This window comes from Arvicanthis niloticus, chromosome 16 (assembly GCF_011762505.2).
Source record: "Arvicanthis niloticus isolate mArvNil1 chromosome 16, mArvNil1.pat.X, whole genome shotgun sequence".
Taxonomy (NCBI): domain Eukaryota; kingdom Metazoa; phylum Chordata; class Mammalia; order Rodentia; family Muridae; genus Arvicanthis; species Arvicanthis niloticus.
The window spans coordinates 17,148,411-17,171,808 of NC_047673.1; the positions used below are offsets into that span (position 1 = coordinate 17,148,411).

At 45.3% G+C, this 23,398-nt stretch overlaps 1 protein-coding gene across 3 annotated transcripts in view; it reads right to left on the minus strand.

The window, feature by feature from the left end:
• Positions 1-40: 40 nt before the first annotated feature.
• Plekha2 (pleckstrin homology domain containing A2) overlaps positions 41-23,398 on the minus strand; it is a 59,962-nt gene continuing 36,604 nt past the window's right edge. For 2 of the 3 annotated variants that reach the window (XM_034520655.2, XM_076913922.1), the window contains exons 5-12: positions 23,193-23,290; positions 20,283-20,423; positions 19,600-19,746; positions 18,550-18,618; positions 18,125-18,195; positions 13,293-13,356; positions 4,526-4,603; positions 41-3,973 (exon numbers count right to left, since the gene is read on the minus strand). In XM_034520655.2, coding sequence (XP_034376546.1) covers positions 3,611-3,973; positions 4,526-4,603; positions 13,293-13,356; positions 18,125-18,195; positions 18,550-18,618; positions 19,600-19,746; positions 20,283-20,423; positions 23,193-23,290 — 1,031 coding nt within the window. In that variant the 3' untranslated portion in view covers positions 41-3,610. The remainder of the gene's footprint in view (positions 3,974-4,525; positions 4,604-13,292; positions 13,357-18,124; positions 18,196-18,549; positions 18,619-19,599; positions 19,747-20,282; positions 20,424-23,192; positions 23,291-23,398) is intronic. The other variant, XM_076913923.1, reaches the window with a different exon arrangement.

Below are 23,398 nucleotides of genomic sequence, written 5' to 3' on the forward strand. Positions count from 1 at the left end.
CCACGGCCACGAGATCTGACCAGGAAAACACACAACCAGATTTCCTATTTCACATGTTTTTATTACAAAACAAGCAACCAAACAGTTTTAGAAAATGACGTTTTGCTACATACCAATTAGGAGCTCATACAACCTAAGAAGCTGGAGTTTCCATGCACTGAGCTCAGTGCTTGCAGGAGGTGTTTCATAGCTCAAACACCGGCTCAAATGGGGCATGCCACACCTTCATAAACAGAGGGCCCAGCGGTCACACTGTGTGTTTTTGCCAAATATTCACTTGATTCAACACCTACCTACCTGGTATAAGTAACTATAATTGACTCTGGCAGGCAATAACACACAGAGAGAACACGGGGGACTTCGGAAAACAGATTTTAGAGGGAGAAAAAAAAAAGTTAAAACAGGCGACATGGGAAAGCCTAATTTCAAAAAATGCTGCCGCTTGCTACCAGATGGCTATTTGGTTGACACCGAAAACAAGCATCAAGGCCACCGTTCAATTACTGGTCAGCTGCTTACACAGACGGTCGTTTGAGTCCTGAGGAGAGCATTGGGTAGAAAAGGAGAAACCAAACCAAACCAGTTTGCTTCCAGTAAAGTAGGACGATGAACCTTAAATCTTCCATGGAAGACTAGCACTCTACTTGGAAGTAGAACTGTCACCCTGCCGTTTTGACCAGAGGTTCCTCTCCAGTCTGTGGCCTCCCATATCCTGAGAATGGTTTACAGAATGAAAAACACATGCTATCTTTGTTGATTATCGCCTGACCCTGGGTAAGCAAGTCCATCAAACCTTTTAAGAGTAATGGATAGGGCGAACTTCGGCTACAGAGAGCAGTGCCTACAAAACCTTATAGAAGGATCCAACTTCAGAGACTTGTTTTTATTCCACAAAGAAAAGGCAGTACCTTTTATAACCCAGAAATCCCTTCGGATGTATCCACATTCTATGCTTAACCACAGACTCACACAGCATCACGCCTTATCCTCTGACAGAGGTCTATGGGATACATTGAAAACTAAAGGTTTATGCACCATCTTTGGCTCACATTAAAATACTGTCACGGGCTGGATATGGTGGCATATGCTTATAATCCAAGCACTCGGGAGGCTGAGGCAGGAGGATTACCAGTTCAAAGCCATCCTGGACTACATAGCAAGACTATCAAAAACAAATTTAAAAGGTGTGTGAGGGAGGGGGATTTGTATAACTGGCCAGAAATACAGACAGAAGGGGAATCCTGAAATAAGATTGAGAATTTAAATGTTTTGAGGCTTCACAAAGATAATTATATTTTCTGGGCACCAATATTAAATTAACAATGTTCTAACTTGGAAGTCTCATGTGTTGGCTGGCTAGGGTCACTTTCCCTTTGTTGACATTATATAAACTACATTGTGTTTAATCTAACATGATCTCAAAATATGTACTGAAATCCATCTCAAAATATGTACTGAAACCTATCAACTTTCTGTAACAACCTGTTGATGCAGCAGTAATAACCAAGCAAACAGTTTCTAGAAGAGGGACGGACAGATTTTGCAATCTAAACGCCAAAAGATGACATCATTTCCGTGAGCCAGGGCATGTTCAAGGCCCTTCAGGAGTTCCTGATTTATTTCCTTAGTTCCTCATCTCACATTGAGCAATTCTGTTGAGCAGCCAAAGAATTTTCTAAGGGAAGATTTTAAGCTGAAACCAGAGACAAAGGGCACTGACTTTTGAAGTAGGTTGTAACCTTACCCACTCATAAATAAATAATCCCGAACCCTGAAAATCAAAACATGCAAAAGTGGTTTTTTTAGGGGTGGAAGACACAAAAGATCATGAACAGAAAAGAGAAGCCCAGTGGTTTTGTTTATATATATCAGGATCACAAGGCCAGACTTCAAGTGGGAGACAACTCCCACACACAGTCCAGGAGTCTTCAGTGTGGCACCAGATTCAGGGTCACAGTCACACTAGAACACGCTTCTGAGCTTTATGCCTGTTTTTGCTTTTGCATTAACTGTGGACACAGAGTGCTAACTAGCTTAAATAAAAATGCCTCCTAGTCTCTTCTTAGAACTACACATTTCTAATTAAAAATAGGATTAATTTACCTAGCAGATAAAAGTTACACAGATAGGAGTGAGCCATGTCCTCTCTCCCTGTAGGAAATGGCCATAATTTTCTGGTAGCACGGTTCATTGAAGGCTGATAGAAATGCCCCCAAAGGCACTGGAAATAGTATCTTGCCCAGTGGGAAAAAACCCACACCCTAAATTCTGAGTGGAAATCTAATTTTCTAAACTCTTCTAGAACCTAGGAAACTCCTAGCCAACAATTCATCCTCTGATTCAATTTCTTTATTCCCAGTTTCTGTTCCATGAAAATGTAAGTATTGGGGAAAAAAATCCTGTTCGAGTCTCTTCACCAGGGAGTGCATAGGCTCTTATCAGATGCTGGGGTTCCACTCAGTGTGTGCATGGCTCCACTTAAGAGGCAACACAGTAAAACAGAGCAAGTGGGTCAGCGAGCTGCACAATATACAAGCACTTAGCGTTAGACAAAAGTCTAAAAGAGCTGTAAGACAGGCATTCCAGATTCACTGTGTCAAAGAAGAACCATTCTCCTGTCTGGAAAACATGGATCAAAGATGCTTACTGCAATAAACCACTATCCATCACTTCTCAGTTGCTGCTTTATATTAATCTAAGCCTCTGAGATAGAGATGGTCCTAACATGAGTGTGCGCTCTCTCTCTCTCTCTCTCTCTCTCTCTCTCTCTCTCTCTCACACACACACACACACACACACACACACACACCTCAGTTTCAAGGGAAGCATCTGTTCTGTTCTCTGCAATCATAAAACACTGAAAATCTCTGCAATCATAACATTTAACACTGAAAACCCCATCCTAGGGGCCTGACACAAAAAATAGACTGGTGGCTCTGTCACTCGGGTCTATGGCATTTGGGGTCATGAAGCATCAAGAGGACAGCATGATTCCCACAAGTGGCTATAGCAGTTTAATTAGCCCTCATGACTCACAAGAGGTCCTGTCTGCTCCCCTGGGAGGTGTCCTGAAAGAACTGCCCAGGGTAGATATCCCAGAATTCACCTTTCACTCCCCAGATTCTAAAGACAGCCCTCAGATGGATCCCAGCTGAACTGTGCAACCTGAGTCTCACCCGATGCCTTTCAGTCTGGATGCTAACTGTCTGCCTGATCCCCAGACTTCAGCCAATAAACAGGGGTAGATGAAAGCCGTTCTTAGCCTGAGATCCTGTACACAGACTGGAAGCAAAACCAAGAATATGAAAGAAATACAAGAGGGAAAAGCTTATGGGTGAAACTGGACTCTAGCCTCCTCTAGACAGAAAATATGAAAACAAACCCCTCACTAGGAAACCTGGGGAAGGGGGCATTCAAGAGGCAATGGAATATGCCCATGGGTCTAACCTAATGACTTTCCCCCAATTAAATAAACTGTGTCAATAATAGCAAAACCAAAGCCAGCTAGATAAGCCCCTCCACTGTGAGTGCCATTAGCTTCTGTCCTCTACCATGGCAGAGAAAACGAGTCCCAGCCCCCGTCTCTCCTGCACACAACTGGCACTGTATATCACACATCAGAGGTTCGTATGTTTTCGTCATCAAGGTTGAATACAAATGGCTTCTCCTTGGGGTGCTGGGGCTCCGACCTGTGCCTGACTCGAGAACTTGCCAGCAGCCCTGTGGTTGTACTCTCCCCAGGGTTAGGCATGAATAAAGAGTCCTGTGAAGCATTCTCGGCCGACAACAGCTTTTCCTCAGCCTGGGGGACAGGTGTCCAGGGTTGCCAGGAGGAGGCCATGGAGGGGGCCTTACAGAGAGCTCGCTTTTCTTCCGCTGGTGGTCGTCTCCTTGACAAGATGGAGTTAGGCCCGCTTGTAAGGCTGGAACTTCCAGGTCGAGTCAAAGAAATGGATCTTGAAAAAGATGGTTCCTAAAAGCAGAAAGAGAAGGGAAAGACTAAGGGATTTTTCTTACAATGTTTGTCTCAAAGTCTCAAGTACCCCAGGATAGCCAATTCAAACAGGGACAGTGGCTGCAGATTCAAGTAGGTGTATGGAAGCCAGGGACACTTTTAGTCCCAGTTTGCCAGGAGGCTAAGGCAGGAGGATGGCTTGAGGTAGTCTGGACCACACAGCAAGACCCCTATTGTAAAAATAAATAAATACATAAATTTTTAAAAGATACTAAGCAGAATTCATTCCACATGTTTGCTGGGTTCTGCCTGATGCTGGACTTGTACAGCTGGACTTGTACAGTTTCTGATACATCAGAAACTTCACATCTCTGTCCAGCCCGACTTCATGTACACTAACAAACCAAAAAAGAGGGGGTGGGAAATGTACCCAAGTTAGCGGAGAGAGAAAAACAAGTGAGCCAGCATTCAGGGCCGGGCTGCCTGCCTACATAACCAAATAAAACATGTCCCATTCGAAGATAATTTATCTTTAAGCTGACGCTGCAGCACAGAAAGGAAGTGACTTACCCTAGGGTGGCACTTCAGGGCCTGGACAGCTGCTCCAATCCCCTCAATCCAGCTGTGCATGTCTTCAGGGCTATCCGCCTGCAAAACATCCACAACATGTACACACATTTTTGGCACGTGACTTCAGCTTCCAAGTCTTGGACTCAAGTTCATAAAATCACATCAGAGTTCAAAAGTATCTTGGAAGCCATGTAGTCCTGTGCTTTGCAGACTTTTGAGGATTATTTCCCCCCCTTGCAAGCTCATTCTTCACTCCCAATAACTAAAACTGCTCAGAGTTAAGCTGCCCTGAAGACGGAGAGGGGTATAAAGCAGGGAACAGCCTAGTTTTCCATCTTCTCACTGAACCCATCACCCAATCTGAAAAACAACCCAGAACCTCCAGACTCCTAGGAAACTGAGGCTCAGAATGCCAGAGCTGCAGCTTCGAGTTTGGTCTAGACTCCACCCTCCTTGTCTCTCCCACAGTTGTCTGAACAGCAGACTCCTGCTTTAAATTCTACTAAAGCAAACTCCCTCTGCAGTCCCTCCAAACCATGCACAATCATGTGTACAGCTCCTTTCACAAAGCACAAGCTACTTGGGACTGTCCTGAAACTTCACCCTTGGAGTGAGAACTAAGCAGAACACCCATAGCAGAACTCAGTGAAGCATTTCCCCTAGAAATAACCACTTAACCCCAGAAGGGGGCAGCAGCTTCTCCATAGAAAAAAAGACAGAGGCAGCCTGGCTCCTGCAAGCAGAGTCTCTGGGTGCCTCCCAGCTGTTGGAAGGAAGAATGCAAGTGAACTCAGTTACAGAGGGAAACCAGACTGAGCTCCTTCCCTTGACTGTCCATCTGAGCACAAAGTTGTGTGTGCGTGTGCGTGTGCGTGTGCTGTGCAGGCAACTGCGCTTTTCCATACCCTAAACCACTCCTCTTTGAAGTCTACCAGGATGAAACAGGACCACTTTGGTTTTCATTGGGATTTCGTGTTTCTCCTTCAGGCTTGCATTGCTATCCCTTCCCATCATCCCCAGAGCCCCCTTGGTTATCTGTGTGCCACACATACCAACAAAGGCATGAAGTCAAACAGGATAACAAGGGCCCGTGGTACATGCCCCTCACATGGGCCACCCACTTTTTCATGCTTGCTCTCCCCTTGATTCTTTCTGGTTACTTGGCAATCTAGTAGCTTTCCGAGACAAAGACAAATGCATTCCCTGGTCCAAAGAAGGCAGTGAGAATTAGGTATCAAAACTTTTCCTAAGACCAGGATGAGAGCTAGCATGCTCCCTAGAAGGCCTAATAGAGAACTAGGTTACTTGTGAAGTCTGATGTTTGACTAGCACTCAGGCCACTGGGCCGTCTATGCAGCAGTAAAGTTGCTATTTTTACTATTCTATGGTTACCAGAAGTAAATAAACCTGAAATTCTACCATCATGGCCCAGCATGGCAACACACGTCTTTAATCTCAGCAGCTGGGAGGCAGAGACAGGTGATGCTAGACCAGCCTTATCTATACATTGACTTCCAAGCAAGCCAGGGCTATGTAATGGAACTGTCTCCAAACAGAATATATTTCACAGTTATGGATTTATTTAATGCCCTCCTCTTCTAACTTTATATAAATCTACCCCAGAGGATCACAGGCTGGGCTGGGACTCAGTGACAGAGGATTTGCCTAGCACATGAAAAGCTCTGGGTTCTAGACTTAGCAGCAAGCAAAAATTTTAAAAGGATCAAACAGTATAACATATAGAGTGGAGAAAGGGTTATTTTGAATTTACCCAAGAAGAAAGAAAGAAAGAAAGAAAGAAAGAAAGAAAGAAAGAAAGAAAGAAATCAGATTTGCAGTTGATATCCTATGAAAGTATAAAATATACTTTTATAAAATATCTTCAGTAATTTTAATCACTGTTTTGTATTTTTTGTTTCAGAGTTGGTTTTATGGGGCTAGAGAGAGTTCGGAGGGTAAGAAGACTGCTATGAAAGCAAGAGGACCTGAGTTCGAATCTCCAGGACCTACAAAAAGTCTGAGCACCTATAAATTCCTGCACCTCCCCAGAGGGGACAGACAGATAGATACTGGGGGGCTCACTGGTCAGCCAGCCTAGGAAAAATGCCAAGTTTCAGGTTAAGTGTGAAACTGTCTCAAGAAACAAGGTGGAAGGCCTGGAGAGACAGCAGCTAAGAGCACTGGCTGCTTTTCCAGAGGACCCAGATTTGATTCTCAGCCCCCACATGATGATGGCTCACAGCTGTCACTCCGGTTCCACTTGATCCAACACCCTCTCCTAGTCTCTAGGGACACCAGGCACACATGAGGTATGCAGGCATATATGCAGGCAAAACACCCATACATACCAAATAAAATGATTTTCGAGACAGACATCCAATAGAAAAAGACATGGGCATGCTCCTCTGGACTCTGTATATATATCACGGGCACATGCCCTACGTACATACATGAACACATACAACACAAACACATACTGTCATTTTTAAATATTATTCATATAGAAAACAAATATTGCAAGTGATTCCATACAAGAAAGAAGTACTATTTCAGAGCTGAGGTCCACCCAGCCAGGGTGACTTACTAGGAAACCAAAATGTACCCAACACTCAGCAGACAGGCCGGGAATTGCCACATATACCTTCCTCTCTTCCTGCCCTGGTCTTGCGTGCATTCTGGTTTCTGTCCTTGATGGCAGTTTGTAAGAAGAGAGGGACAAAGTTTTGAAATGAATTTTACTGCAGTCCAGTGAGCTTCTGAGTATCAGTTATGAGTCCAGTACTACACACATGCGGTGAGCTATGGCAGACACTGATTAAAGACATCCAAGATCTACCTCTGGTTACAGCCATTTCCCCTAAATCTCCAGCAGTTACTTCTTCCTTTCATCTCCAACTTCTTCCTTTTCCAATGAACCAATCCCATCTTCAGATAAAGCCCCCCAAATAGATGATTGTATAAATTATGCATTACATAGTTCTAGATCCTCGGTCCTCAACCTTCCTAACACTGCAACCCTTTAACACAGTTCCTCATGTTGCCATGACCCCAAACATAAAATTATTTCATTGTTACTTCATAACTGTAATTTTGCTATTGCTATGAGTCACAATGCAAATATCTGATGTTTCCAATGGTGACCCCACAAAAGAGTCATTTGACTACCAAAGGGGTCGTGACCCACAGGCTGAGAACCACTGTTTTAGGTGGTACCCTTCACCTCAGCATCTAAGTTACAAAGTAACTTCCCAAGAGCTCCAGCCGAGCACTCTGAAAGTCCCTTGTGGATCTTGTCCTGGCATAGCAGCCTGGTTCTGACAAGTGAGCTGAAGACCATTTGCTCACAGTTCTAACTTCTAGCCACAAATGCTCCTGTTGATAAACTTCCAATGTTCCTGGCCCTTTATGAGAGAGACCCCTGCTCTGTATTCAAAAGACTGACGTTCGAATTGTGTTTGCAGGAGTGCTGTCCACTAAAGCCAGGACTTTCCACATTCAAGGTAAGTGCTAAACCGCGCAGCTGCATCCCAACTCTGAACTCTCATCTTGAATGCTTGCTTGGAACTTAGAAACATCTACCTACTGACAAGGCTGCTTCAGCACCATCTCCACCCGTCTTGATGCCTGAATACTACCTGGATCTGGACACCAGGAGTCATCACCCAACATATCCAGTCGCCAAAAGCTGAACAAAGGCAGATTTTTATGGTGGTGGCTATATGGTGCATCCTCTACACAATGTTCTTAACCTGTGGGTCGTGGCCCCTTTGGAGGTCATGTATCAGATATCCTGTATATCAGATATTTATGTTAGAATTCAGAACAGTAGCAAAATTATGCTTATGGAGTAGTAACGAAACAATGCTCTGGTTGTGGCTGCCACAACATGAAGAACTGTATCAAAGGGTTGCAGCATTAGGAGGGTGGAGGACCATTGCTGTACATGAGTACACAGGCAAGTCTTGCTTGACCACCAAGTACCTCTCAAGGGGCTCCATAACTCGCTGGGTTTATGATCCTGAATGGACCATTTACCCCTGAAGCTTCTGTCTCCTCGTGGACAGACTGGAGACCAGGCATGGATTATGGGGCGTTAAGTGATACACCACCAGCGAGCTACTGCTCCCCAGTGTCTCTGAGATGTTTCAGCAACAACAGCTGCTTTTCCTGAATCGCAAAGAGTGTGACAGTGTGAGAGATCAGAGTGCAGGCGGAACCTAAGCCCCAACACCTACCATCTGAGCCATCAGACTCCAGCCACAGAGTTTTTTTCTCTGCCTTGCCCTGTTTGCTGCTCTTATTCTCCTAGATCCTGAGGATGGACAGAAGGTTCATGCAGACATACTATGCATAACTGAGGACACAGGTCAGAAAGTCACTTGAGTTCAGTGGACACAAACCTCTGGACCTACAGAACAAACTGGGAGCAACAGAGTTCTCCCACCTTCCCCAGGAAGTGTGGTTATTTTTATTTAACACAAACGACTGACATAGAAACCATGAGGTCTGTTTATTTAGAGGCAGGTATTTTGCAGACTTTATATCAAGAAATGAGCCAGTGGTGCCAAGGGAATACCATCATTTCCTTTTGCCAACAACCAATACTGAGCGCCTAAAGCAAAACAGAATTTCACCAAACTCACCTCTCACTGCATGAGCTCACATCCTTCCATACTCAAAGACTCTGCCAGTGATATGAATGAGTGTGACTTTAAAAATATTACATAATAACCTATGTCAACATTTCACGGATCAGCATAGCTCGGTGAGAGCAGTATTTTCCAAAGCATGAGTACAAACTATGGGTAAGAAGGATCTACTCAAATGGTGATCAATGGACCTTAGCTATGTATATGCAGATATATGGATAAGGCTCCAGACTCCATATTCCACCTAAATATTAAGAAATCACTATTTTTCAAGTTCTGGTAAAAAAGAAAAAAAAGAACAAAATGAAAAAAGAAAGAAAGAAAGAAAGAAAGAAAGAACAAAAGAAAGGAAGGAAGACCTGAAATCATCTAAAAGGACACATTGAAATAATCCTTTTGGGGGCTGGAGAGATGGCTCGGTGGTTAAGAGCACTGACTGCTCTTCCAGAGGTCCTGAGTTCAATTCCCAGCACCCACATGGTGGCCCACAACCATCTATAATGGAATCCGATCCCCTCTTCGGGTGTGTCTGAAGACAGCTACAGTGTACTCACATACATGAAATAAATAAATCTTAAAAAAAAAAGAAATAATCCTTTTGTCCAAATACATATTTATATAAGACCAGAGTTACAAACTCCTCAAAGTAACACATGGACACAGACTCCAGGCTGAAGTAAGAATGAGATTCCTGTTGTCTTTTATGGCCAGCTATTAAAGAGATACACAGAAATAGAAAGCAATACTACTGTTGATATTTTTTAAAGGATCGTAATTTCATAAGACACTTTGTTAATGCGTCATGGCTTTTGTGATCTTTTGAATATGCTCAGCCCAGGGAGTGGCACTATTAGAAGGTGTGGCCTTTTGGAGTGGGTGTGGCCTTGTCAGAGTAGATGTGTCACTGTGGGTGTGAGCTTTAAGACCCTTATCCTAGCTGCCTGGATGCCAGTCTTCTCTAGCAGTCTTCAGATGAAGATGTAGAACTCTCAGATCCTCCTACATCATGCCTGCCTGCCTACCTTGATGATAATGGACTGAACCTCTGAACCTGTGAGCCAGCCCCAATTACATTTTGTCCTTATAAGAGTTGCCTTGGCCGGGCGGTGGTGGCGCATGCCTTTAATCCCAGCACATGAGAGGCAGAGGCAGGTGGATTTCTGAGTTTGAGGCCAGCCTGGTCTACAGAGTGAGTTTCAGGACAGCCAACGCTACACTGAGAAACCCTGTCTCAAAAAACAAAAAAACAAAAAAAGAAAGAAAAGAAGGAAGGAAGAAGAAGGAAGGAGAGAGAGAGAGAGAGAGAGAGAGAGAGAGAGAGAGAGAGAGAGAGAGAGAGAGGGAGAGAGAGGCATGCCTTGGTCATGGTGTCTGTTCATAGAAGTAAAACCCTAAGACAGGTTTATAGTGTGACTTCTAAGGGAATCAAATATGTTCCTTGGTTTTTCATCCACTTTTCTCCAACACAGCACTCTCTTTGTCACGTCTGTTACACATGGATTTGACCTTCCCTCATGTATATACTCAGGGCGATGCTAGTGTCCTTCCTTCTTAGAAATTTTAGTACAGAACGGAAGGAGTAAAGAACTGGTAAGGGCTCAGGGAAGTGCTGGTCTCTCTTAGATGATACAATGTCTTCTGAACAGTTTTGGTTGAGCCTCTTGTCTCTCCAGTCACTACCCTCTGTGCAGCTTTCAGAGTATCATCCACACAACAAGTACTAACATGCCAAGCATCATCTAGGCAATGATCATTCCACAAACACAATAAACTCGGTGCTTACCCCTACGCCATGGCTTGAATGAGAAATGTCATCTACAGGCTCATGGATTTGAACATTTGGTCCCCAGTGTTATCTGGTCCCCCACTGGTGACTGTCTTAGTTAGGGTTTTACTGCTGTGAACAGATACCATGACCAAGGCAACTCTTATAAGGACAATATTTGATTGGGGCTGTCTTACAGGTTCAGAGGTTCAGTCCATTATCATCAAGGCAAGAACATGGCAGCATCCAGGCAGGCATGGTGCAGGAGGAGCTGAGAGTTCTAATTCATCTGAAGGCTGCTAGCAGAACACGGGCTTTCAGACAGCTAGGATGAGGGTCTTAAGGCCACACCTATTCTGACAGGGCCACACCTTCTAATAGTGCCACTCCCTGGGGCTGAGAATATACAAACCATCACAATGACACTCACTGCTTGGGGAGGTTTTAGAACTTGTAGGAAGTGGAACCTTACTGGAGGAAACACATCACTAGGGACAGGCCTTTCCTCTTCTCTTTCTGCTTCCTGCTCCTGCTGCCATGCCATATATTTCTTGCCTGATAGACTCGATCCCGGTGGATTCATATGCTAAATTAAACCTTTTCTTCCTTGTTGCTTTTGGTCATGGTATCTTATCACAGTAACAGAGAAGTAAGCAATACACCCTAGTGCTAAGCCTACTTGCCCCTCTATATTACCAGGGAAGTGACTACCGGATGTCATCAACCAGTGTAAAACTCAAGCCAAATCCCTGGGATTTATGTGTCTCTCCCTTCCCCTTCATACAACCAGCTCTTGAGTCTTAGAGAGTGGACCTCTTCCATATCTCTCAAATTCATCACTTGCCCTCATCCATCTAAGGTCATCCCCTAAGTCCTTCTAAAGGACTGTCCGCCCGGCCTTTACATTGGCCCTTTTAGTCCTGCATTGCCCTTTTCTTATCTGTCCTTTGTGATACCTGGGATCAAACAGACTTCAGGGTCATCAGAAGGGCTTGGGTTGAGTTTTCCGTCTCCATTTTATACATATGGAGGATCTGATCATTAAATAAGTTGTCCAAGTCCAGGAGCTGTTTCTTATTGTCCTCATCTTACCTGTGACTCTAAGGACCAGATATAAGCTTGCTAAGGAAGCAGGCAGGGCAGTGAGTCTCTGCCCATAGCTTTGAAGCCTCCCTTGCAGCTATTCTCTTTCCCGGGCCCTTGTCCTGGAGCCGGTCCATTGCCTGGTCCCCTCTCCTTGTGAATCCTTTGGTCATGTATATGATCTCAGCTGCCTGATACTTAGCTTCAAGATCAGTTCTGTCTAACTCTGTGACCCCAACCTCAGACCAAGCCTAGACCCTTGGCCACGCTCTACAAATATCAACTGCAAGAACTAGAAACTTCCACTAAAGGTCCCATTTAGACCTTGCACCTAAACGGGAAGAGGCATTGGAGAAAACTAGATTTAAGAGCAAGGTGACCTTCTCTCCATGATCCAGCCTCCTCTCTGCCATCTCTTCCTGGACAATGTGCTTCTCCCAGTGAGAATGGCCTGAAAATGCCCAAGGCTGCTGGCATGGCTGCTGGCTTAGAGAATAATGAAGACACAAGACACACAGGAGAGAGGCCTCATCCTTTCCTGGGAGGGATTCAGTGGGGGAAGAGAAGAAAGGGAGAAGGAGGTTTCTAAAACTCCATTTGGGAAAGCTGCTGCGTATCTTAAGGCTTGGAATCCCGCATCAGCCTATCACTGTAAATCAGTATACTTGTTCTGTGGGCTGCCAGGCAGCCCAGGCTGAGGACTTGGCCCTGGATGTGTTTGCTCTGCTTGGAAATCTGCCTTGCTAGCTGCTGTGACTTCATAGGGATTGGGAGAGCTCCAGATCTGGGGGTAGGGAGGGGAGTTCCTGGTAAGTGAACTGTCAGAGGCCAAACAATGGCTTTCTCTGTGTGGCTGCCTATGCACCTGTGCCGGCACAGGGCCCTCTGTGCTTCTGTCTTGTCTGCACACAGTAATGTCCATACATAGGCCGGACTTATAAATACCCTCCAGAGCAGAAGTGAAACCACCCACCAGTTCTGCTTTTCTCCGCTTAGTCGGAGCTCTACAGCCCAGTGCAGCTGCTACAGAGGCGCACGCATCCTCCCGCACAGCCAATGGACCTGCTTGTAGTATTCCAGAGTAGGGGAAACTTCTGGCTAACATTCCCCTTAGAATGAGATGGGACACTGACTGACTGAGGTACTAAACTGACCACTGAGAAACGACAAGCAAAAGAAGAAGAGAGAAAACAACGAGGGTGCTGGAGGGAGGAGAGGCATCCACTCACGTTCACAGAGATGGAACGCTGGTCTTGGGGTGGACATTTACCTGTACGTAGAATGTCCTGGAGGTGGTGATGATTTCAAACAGGTTGTCCCTCATTAAGAGATCACTAGGCAAGGAAAGACAGATAGCATTATACCATTACACCAGGCACTGTGAGCACTTTTTTTTTTTTTTTTTTTTTTGCACATCATTTCCTACACTTTTCACAATCGTCCACAATGCAACTCAAAACTTTCTTCCTGTGGATAAGGAAGCCCCAGGCTTAGAGACTATAAATGCTATGTCTATCTAAGGTATTGGAGATCAGAACTCATTGGGTCCAAACGTGCCTCTTCTAAGGAAGCTGACATCATTTCTAAAGCTTCCTCCGCCCCTGCCCACTCCGCCCCCAGCAGCAACTTCCCCACCCCCCGACCCTGCCCCCACCCTGCCCCCAGCAACAGCTTTTCCACTTCAGACTCTTTCCCCCCAACCCACCCCCAACCCACCCCCAACCCACCCCCATCCCCTGCTCCGCCCCATTCAGCGGCCCCACCCACAGCTCTGAGTTCCTGCTCTCTGACCCAGGGGACAAGGAGCTACGAAGAGAATCAGAAACTGAGAGTAGCGACTTTAAGATTTGCTTCCCAGGAAACTGTTCAACATCCTTAGCCATCAGAGAAATGCAAATTCAAATTATTCTGAGATTTCATCTCACCCCAGTCAGAATGACCCACAGCAAAAAGATAAGAAATGCTGGCGAAGATGTGCCGAAAGAGGAGCCCTTACTCACTAAAGGGAGGAGCGTAAATTAGTGCCGCCGCTATGGAAATCAGTCTGGAGGTTCCTCAAGAAACTAAACCATATGAACCATCTCTACTACTCCTGACATATGCCCAAAGGATTCCATACCCTACCAGGAAATGGTATCAACCTTGAGGTCCATCAGCAGATAAATGACATGCAACAGAATTCGTTTAGTTGTAAAGAAAAATAAAGGTGTTGGCTTAGCGTTCAAGAGTACTTCCTGCTCTCACAGAGGACCTGATTTCAATTCCCAGCAACCATATAAGGAGGCTCACAACCAGGTTAACTCCAGGTCCAGGGGTTCTGACACCCTAGATCCACAGTGACTTGCACATATTCCACAGTGACTTGCACATATGTGGAACACACTCACATAGATAGTCTACATACACAAATAATTTTAAAAATAGAAATAAATTTTAAAAGAAAAGAAAAAAATCATGGAGTTTGCATAAAAATAGATGAAAGTGGAAATTATTATATTGAGCAGTGTAACTGAGCCGGAGAAAGGCTACTCCCATGTGTTCTCTCCCACATGTCTATCCTAGGCTTTAATTTTTATACGTGAGTGAACATGTATGTGAGGGGGAATAGAAGGTTGTGAAACTAGAAAGGGGAGCATAAGGGCTGGCAAGATGGCTCAGCGGACAAAGGACCTGGCTCACTGCCACATAGTCTGCCATGGCAGAGGGAAAGGACCAACTCCCACAATTTGTCCTCAGACCTCCACACCCACACATGTGTGCATGCATCCACACATATAAATGATAAATCAATAAGCAAATAACTGACGAAAGAAAATGTTAAGAGAGGAAAATATGAAGGGGTCGGGGGTACAGAACGGGGATGACTGTGGGCAAAGAGTGGAGGACAAGGGTCAGCAAAACTAAAGTATGTGTGAAACTGGTGTGAAAAACCTACTCCTCTGTATGTTTATGTAAAGTAAAGTTAAAATTCCTTCATTGGGGGGAAAAATCTGCTTCTGGGGCTAGGATGTAGCTTAGTGATAGATAGTGTGCCTAACAGCAAACAAACAAAAAGAATAAGCTTCAAAGAGGTGGGGGGAGAAGGGAGAAATGTTGTAATCATATTATAGTCCCAAAAAGGAAAAGAAGAAAAGAGAAAGGAAAGGAAAGGGAAGGGAAGGGAGGGGAGGGGAGGGGAGGGGAGGGGAGGGGAGGGGAGGGGAGGGGAGGGGAGGGGAGGGGAAGGGAAGGGAAGGGAAGGGAAGGGAAGGGAAGGGAAGGGAAGGGAAGGGAAGGGAAGGGAAGGGAAGGGAAGGGAAGGGAAGGGAAGGGAAGGGAAGGAAGACAAGCTTCAATCTGAGTGTGGGTTTTAGAAAAGAAATCCTGGCTCCTGCAAGGCAGAGGGCAAGGAGCAGGTGGTGCTGACACAATTCCAAGCAGGCTGACGTTGTAGTCTATGTTCAAGGCCAGCTGTGCACATCCAGTCATTCTGGGGACTATAGTAAAGACCCAATTACTACCAAGAGAAGCACCTGAGGAGGCAAGACCAGATGCAGGTAAGACGGCATTCCATACCAACAGAGAGTCTTGTGCCAAGAAGGGCTGGTCCCAGGCAGAAATGTCTCAGAGAATGAAAACACAGTGACATGCCCTCCAGGCAGAGGAGGGACATGACTTAAGGCAAGGTAGGGTACACAGACCTGGCCCAAACACCATGGTGAGAAAAAGTCTTTGGGACAAGGACTATAAATGTCAGTCCTTGAGTGTAAAATGAAGACAAAAAAAAAAAAAAAAAAAAAAAAAAAAAAAAAAAAACCTTACTGAGCTAATCCATAAAGCCATCAAAAGCAGCTCGAACCATCACAGATCACCCGGAATATCATACCGAAATACACCCTACCAACTATTCCTTCTACTTTCTCAGCTTCTGAGTAGAGACAGCTCTGTTACCAGCTTGTGCTGAATAGTTTTATGTCAACTTGACACAAGCTGAAAGCCACGTGACAGGAGGGAGCCTCAATTGAGAAAATGCCCCCTTAAGATCAGGCTGTAGGCGAGCCTGCAAGGCGTTTTCTTAATTAGTGATTTATGGAGGAGGGTCCAGCCCATCGTGGGTGGTGCCATTCTTGGGCAGGTGGTCCTAGGTTCTATAAGAAAGCAGGCTGAGCAAGCCACGATGAATAAGCCAGTAGGCAGCACCCCTCCATGGCCTCTGTGTCAACTCTTGCTTCTAGATTACTGGCCTGTCTGCATTTCTGTCCTGACTTCCTTCAATAATAAACAGTGACATGTAAGTGTAAGCCAAATAAGTCCTTTCCTTCCCAGCTTGCCTTTTTGTCACGGTGCCTTGAAGCAGCAATAGGAACCTAACTAACATAGCACTGAATGTTTTAACCTTCTAGATTATTCATGCAAATGCAGGAAGTCCCAGGTGAAATCAACCACGGAGGGAGCCCCCCTCCCCTTTCCAGCCACTGCCCAGTTGCATGGTATTTTCAAAGTCATCTAATTCAATAGCTATCATTGCCTACAGCTGTCCTGAATTCCCCGAAACGTTCCAGAGAGGCTACACCACCTAACACAGCTGAGGCCTCAAAGCCACAACCTTCCCCATGGACTTCACCTCCCCAGCTCAAGTCCAGTGTGACTCAGGTAGAGTTAGAGGTAGGGGGAGTTTTCAAGACTCTCAGGCTGAATGGTACCGTACCTCCCCAAGCTTCCCTTCTATGTCCAAGTAGCCTCATATCTACACGGGCCCTCTAGGGTCAGGGGCAATTGGGCATCTCTCATGATCCAGTCATGCTGAGTTCTGCCCCCTAGAGCCACACTCTGGACCATGTCTATCTATGGCTACTTTCACAAAATGCAGATTATCCCTAGGGACCTCCTGTCTTCTGCCCCACCCCCATCCCCACCAATTGCTATTTGAAACTTTTAGTACAACATTTCTGACTTGCTTCACTGAGTCACTGGGTCACACAGCATGTGTGTTTATGTAGGGCTGTGTTACGCTCTCACAGAAGAGCAGGATGCCTACTGTTGATAGATCCCCTTATGATGTAGAGAAAGGAGAGATACCAACACACAGGCTGGACAAACTATAAACTCATGCCCAGCCGGGCAGTGGTGGCGCACACCTTTAATCCCGGCACTTGGGAGGCAGAGGCAGGCGGATTTCTGAGTTCGAGGCCAGCCTGGTCTACAGAGTGAGTTCCAGGACAGCCAGGACTACACAGAGAAACCCTGTCTCAAAAAACAAAACAACAACAACAAAAAAAAAAAAAAACAAAAAACAAAAAACAAAACAAAACAAAAAAAACCTCATGCCCAAAAAGATACGCTTGTGGTCTGTTAAGATTCACTTCCACAAGTGTCTGGATTTAGGAATGGGGATGGGACATTCTTCTGTCAAGTCCTGGATCATCTTATGCAGTGCTCTCAGGTGTCTTTCCTAGTGGAAAGAGGAACAAATTAAAAATACTTGTTCTGCCTGTCAAGTGTTAGGCACAGGGATACTGTGAGTCACCCCTATGTTAATGGGGACATCAAGAACAAAGGAGGAAAGGCCTGAGAAATTCACACAAGGGCAAGTGTGAAGCCAGGGGAAGCCCAACTTCTCTCTGAGCCCCGGTCATCCCTGACACCCAGGACCTGACACCTGACTCTACCCCTTGAGAGACACCTAAGTGACACTCTCTGCTGTCACCAGAAGCTAGCACATAGGCATCCTGGGAGCAAGAATAGGGAAATGGGAAGAGGGCACTTTGTCCAGTGAGATTATAACCCTGCATCAGTCATGAGGCACTAAGTTCTGCACCTTCCTAATGCTGTGTGACCCTTTAATACATGGTGAGGTGACTGCAACCATAAAATGATTTTCACTGCTACTTTGTAACTGTAAGTTTGCTACTGTTATGAATCATAATACAAATAATCTGTGTTTTCTGATGGTCTTAGGCAACCTCTGTGTCATTTGATACCGCCAAAGGGACTGAGACCCTCTGGTTGAGAACCAATGCTCTACAGGGAAGGTGCTTCAACAGAGCCTCAAAATGGGTAACAAACGAGATTCCAAATGACGAACAGAAGCTCTCCTCAAAATGAATAAGAAGAGGCAATTACCCAGACTTGACCAGACACTCGTGAGTCTTGAGAACATCCTTGAGTGGTATGGTGCGCAGAGGCTCTCTGTCCTGATGGGAAGGATGGAAGATGGACAGATGAGGCTATGTACATGGCCCAGTGACCCACACCAGTTCACCAACACCCCTCTCTCAGAGTGTTGGCTAAAACCAAGCTGGTTTCAGAATAATTGTTACAGAGAAGCAATCTATGCAGCAGCTGCTCTGTGGCTCCGCCCCCACAGCAGCTCGCCGCACAGATGCTGGCAGCAGTCCAGGTCCTTTTATAATAGCATCATAAAAGAGACACAGGTTGGACAGAGATAAGACAAGAAGTGGCTTGGAAGTCTGCGTGGATCTGGTTTCCACTCATGCATGCTCTCTGTTTCTCAGACCTCTCAGGAGGGACCTGAACCTACCACCTACCTGCTCACACTTGAAGTAGCAGATGGTAAAGTCATCCAGGGCAAAGAAGCGCCGTTTCCAACTCTTCCTCTGCAATCAAAAATAAGGAACCAGACCATCAAGAACAGATCTCCAGAGCCAAGACTGGTGGTGTCACAGAAAATACCCAGGGACCCAGCACCATGGAAACCAGGTTCCCATCTTCAGCAGAGACAAAGGACAGAAACAACGGGAAGTGTGAAGCCAGTAAAAGTCCCAGGCCTCCATCTGAGCCCCCATCTTCCCAATGACCAAGCACCTAACTAACACCTGTAGAGCACCTGAGGGTTCTTCTCTGCTGCCGCCAGAAGCTACTACTGTTCCGGCTAGCTTGATGTCAACTTGACACAAGCTAAAGCCATCTGAGAGGAGGAACCCCAACTGAGAACATGTCTTCATAAGATGGGGCTACAGGCAATTCTATGAGGCATGGTCTTAATTAGTAATTTATGGAGGAGCGCCCAGGCCATTGTGGGTGGTGCTATCCCTGGGCTGGTGGTCCTGGGTTCTAAAAGAAAGCAGGCTGAACAAGCCATGAGGAGCAAGTCAGAAAGCAGCACCCCTCTGTGCCCTCTGCATCTGCTCCTACTCCAAGATCCTGCCCTGCTTGAGTTCCTGTCCTGACTTCCTTCAGTGATGGACTGTGGTGTGGACGTGTAAGTCAAATAAAGCCTTTCCCCCTCGGGTTGCTTTTGGTCATGGTATTTCATTGTAGCAATAGAAACCCTAAGACAACCACGTCATCAGCTTATCATCTTAGGAGAAGGAGTTGGGAAACTGGAGGAGGGAAATCTGACCATCAGTGTGCATACTACATCAGTTTGAATGTAGTGAGGCTTCTTACCACCACGGGCAAGCTTTCTGGGGAACTAATGGTAGTTAACACATTACCATATATAGTTAGCATATAACCCAATGGCAGTTAACATAGAGGGGGGTACAGTTCTTCCTCTCATTCTCCTCTGCTACATCCATGCCCACTGGATCCAAAAAGTATTAGAACCCCAGCATAGCCCCTGTGCTGGCACTCACCACGTTCCCTTGCTTCACACAGTAGCCACTCTTAATGAGGGGAGGCCCAGTGGTAGGACGGCAGCCTGATGTGGGGATGTAGCTCTGAGACCTTCGCAGAAAGGCGTGAGTCCCTGGCTCACTCCCTTCCTGCCCATCCCCACCATTCTACAAGGAAACAGCGGCACCATTAGTACCCCAGCCATGCTTCTGTGCAGCCTGGCTCCTCCCAGCCTCCCCACCACACCTCTGGCCCTTTTGGTGTAATAATGTCAGTCAAAGAAACTAAGAACTGACTTTGCCCCCAGTTAGCCAATGCTCTACTGAGTGTTTTCCCAAAGCAAGACACTGGCTAGAGAGACCCAGAAGAGAAAGGAGAGAACAGAGAACGGAAGAAGACACAAACACTCAAATGGAACTGCAGACTTGTGACTAGTCTCACTGTCTCCCTCAGCCCCAATTCCTTTATGTTTTACAAGTGCTCACTATCTGGGTCTTAAGCAAAAGCACAGAGGCCACACACATCCTCAAGATGTCATGATGTCATGGCCCCAGTTTCTACATTGGCACTGACCACATCCACCCTGCACTGTATCATCCTGGTCACTTTCTTCACTAAGCTCCCCTATCCTAAGGCTTCTGCTGGTCCTTGGACACAATGGATGTCTTCACTATCCCAGCCCAGCACCCCCAAGCAACAGCACCTGGCTGATGGGTGTTTGTACCACCACTCCCCCGATGATCTCAGTCTTGTAGGCCACCTGCGGCTTCTTTTCTAGGGTGGGAGGAGCTGTTAGGCTTTTGAGAACTTCTGTGGCCAAGGGTACTGTCCCAGCCTTGGGTACCTAGAAAAAATGGTGATATGGTCAGCAAGAAATAGAAAGCTTAGGAAGAACGCAGAACCACAAACAGGATGTGGGGAGAAATGGAAAGCTAACTTACTAAAGTACGGTGAGAACACTCTCCTCTTCTCCCCAGCTCTTTCATGGATATCCAAAGCCAGATATGAGGAACTTAGCCAGTAACCCTTTACCTACGAGCGCTTTTATGCTTTTATGTGTGCACACACACACACACACACAGACAGATACTTCCTTTAAATTATACATATAACACTCAAGCACATATACATATAATGTCCATATACACATAGATACACACATACACATGACACTCAATACACATACATATATATACACACAGATACACATATATAGATACATATACTATATACATACATGCACAAACACAGATGTACATACAGATACACATGTATATGCACACATACACATATACACACACACATATATATACACAGATACACATATATAAATACATATACTATATATGTACATGCACAAACACAGACATCAGACACACATGCATATGCACACATACACATACACACACACATATATTTGCACACATACACATATATACATATATACACACAGACACATATACACATATATATACATGCATATAGATATACACATATACATGTATATGCACACATATACACAAAGATACACTCATACACATAACACACAGGCATATATACACATACATACACATACATATAGATATACACAGTATACATATACACACGTACACACATAGATACACATGCATACACCTATACACACACATATAAACACATGCTTACACACAAACACATATACAATACATATATATCACACATACATGCACACATAGACATAACACACACACATACAAATACATAACACACACAGAACAAACTTACTGCATATCTATAGAACGAGCTAACCCTAGTTAGAAAGCAAAGAATAGACATGAGACCTGTCCTCTTGACATTCATATATATGCTAGTAGTTAAGATTAAACAAAAAAATCCTCAGCAAAACAAGGAGTCAGAAAAATGAACAGGGCATGTTAGAATATATACATGTGTATATGTACATGTGTGTATAAACAGACATACACACATACACATATACATTTCCTGCCACCACCTTTCCAAATCAACCCAGAAATTCACCCTTCTCCTCCCCTTCAGTGGCCTGATGTATAGCAGTCGACAACATGGCCCAACCGGTGCCAAGTAGAGTGTTCAGCTCCCCGCCGCGTCCTCTCAGCTCCGGAGCATGATTGTCTCCGTTTCACATATAAAGTAAACACAGATCACCTACATTGTGGCCTTTACTCCTAAGATACTATCACTACCTCCTGGAGCCACCCTCACTAATTTCCTGTGGGTGTCTGAGTTAGCTAGCGTGCCGTATGAACAGCCCAGAGATAACACACAGCGAGACCTGTCCTCCGCCAGCCTTGCCTCACCCCTCTCTATGTGCACGGTTACCAGAACGGTAAACAGCTGACACGCTGCTTAAATAGCTACAGTTTACCACTTGGGTCCAACGACACAGATGTTGAATAGACGTGGATTTTTATCTACTAATATTCATTGGAACCTTAAGGTTTCTGGAAAAACAATTTGCCCCAGCGATGGACATTTCAATTCAAAGTCATGGGAAGACCAGCATTTCTGACTGTACAACACAGACTTCCTAGGTTTTCAGCAACTGTGGTAGACCAGACTCGGCCTGTCTTGCTAAGTTTCATTTCACCATTGTCCTCCTTTTTCCCCTAAAGCAGTTTTGCTACTGTTACTAAATATCCCCATGTTACATGTTTGATCCCCAGCATGTGGACCTATTGGGAAGCAAGGGAACTTTCCAGAGATGAGGCAGAGTAGAAAAAGTTGGGTCGCTGGGCATATGCCCTTTGTGGAAATATTGGGACCCCAGTGCCTTCTTGTTTTGTTCCCTGCTTCTCATCCACTGGGAGATGAACAGGTTTCCCGTGTCATGGGCTCCATGTTAATATCTTCCTCACCACAGGCCCAAAACAACAGGAATAAATCCCATGAACTACACAAGCAAAAACCACGATCTGTAATTAACCTTTCCTTCTTATAACTTGATTGTTTCGAGCAGGTTGTCACAGTGCTGGGAAGGTAACACATTTTTTTCTTTCCCTCCTAACTCGTTTTTCTTCCTTCCTTCCTTCCTTCCTTCCTTCCTTCCTTTCTTTCTTTCTTTCTTTCTTTTTTTTTTTTAAATTTCTAGGGAATAGGAAATAGATTCTTCATTAGCCAAGTCCAGGAAAACAAGAGTCCTTAATACAATCCATGCACAAGTTTCAAACTTTGCAAAGCTCTTAAGCGTTTCCAGGCCCAACAAAGAAGAATATCCCCAAACAAGAAAGAAATAGACCTGAGTTCCTTCTCATAGCTTTCCCTGTTCCTGCACTTCTTGTCAGCAATCCCTTTCCAACACTACAGCACTGAATCAGCAGCATCTCACAATTACCTAGCACATGACTGACAGAAGCCCTCCCAGGAAGCACAAAAGAGACACTCCATAAACTTCCTCTTGAACCCGATTCAAACTCAAACTCTCAAGTTCACTTGTACTTGTCAGCCAATGGGCAAGAGGAGGTCAGAGAGAGTGGGGACTTCACAGGCTCTGAGGCAAGGCCCTGCTACCTCCTGAGCTCTGCCCCTTCCCCACTGAGGTCAAGAGCCGGGACACCCCACTTTCCCTACCAGAGAGAACAGCAGGCATACATACAGTGATCTTGCTGGCTTGGTTCAGGGCTTCTACCCAGTCCTTCAGATCTTTCTGATCATTGGCTTGAAGAAAATATCTCTGAGACAGTGCGTTGATGACTATAAAAGTAACAGGAAAGTAGAGAGAAGGTCAGAATCTGGAGATCACCAGAGCCCAAGAAGTTAGGATGTCTGAGGTGACAAGACCCATGAAGGCCATTCAGAAGA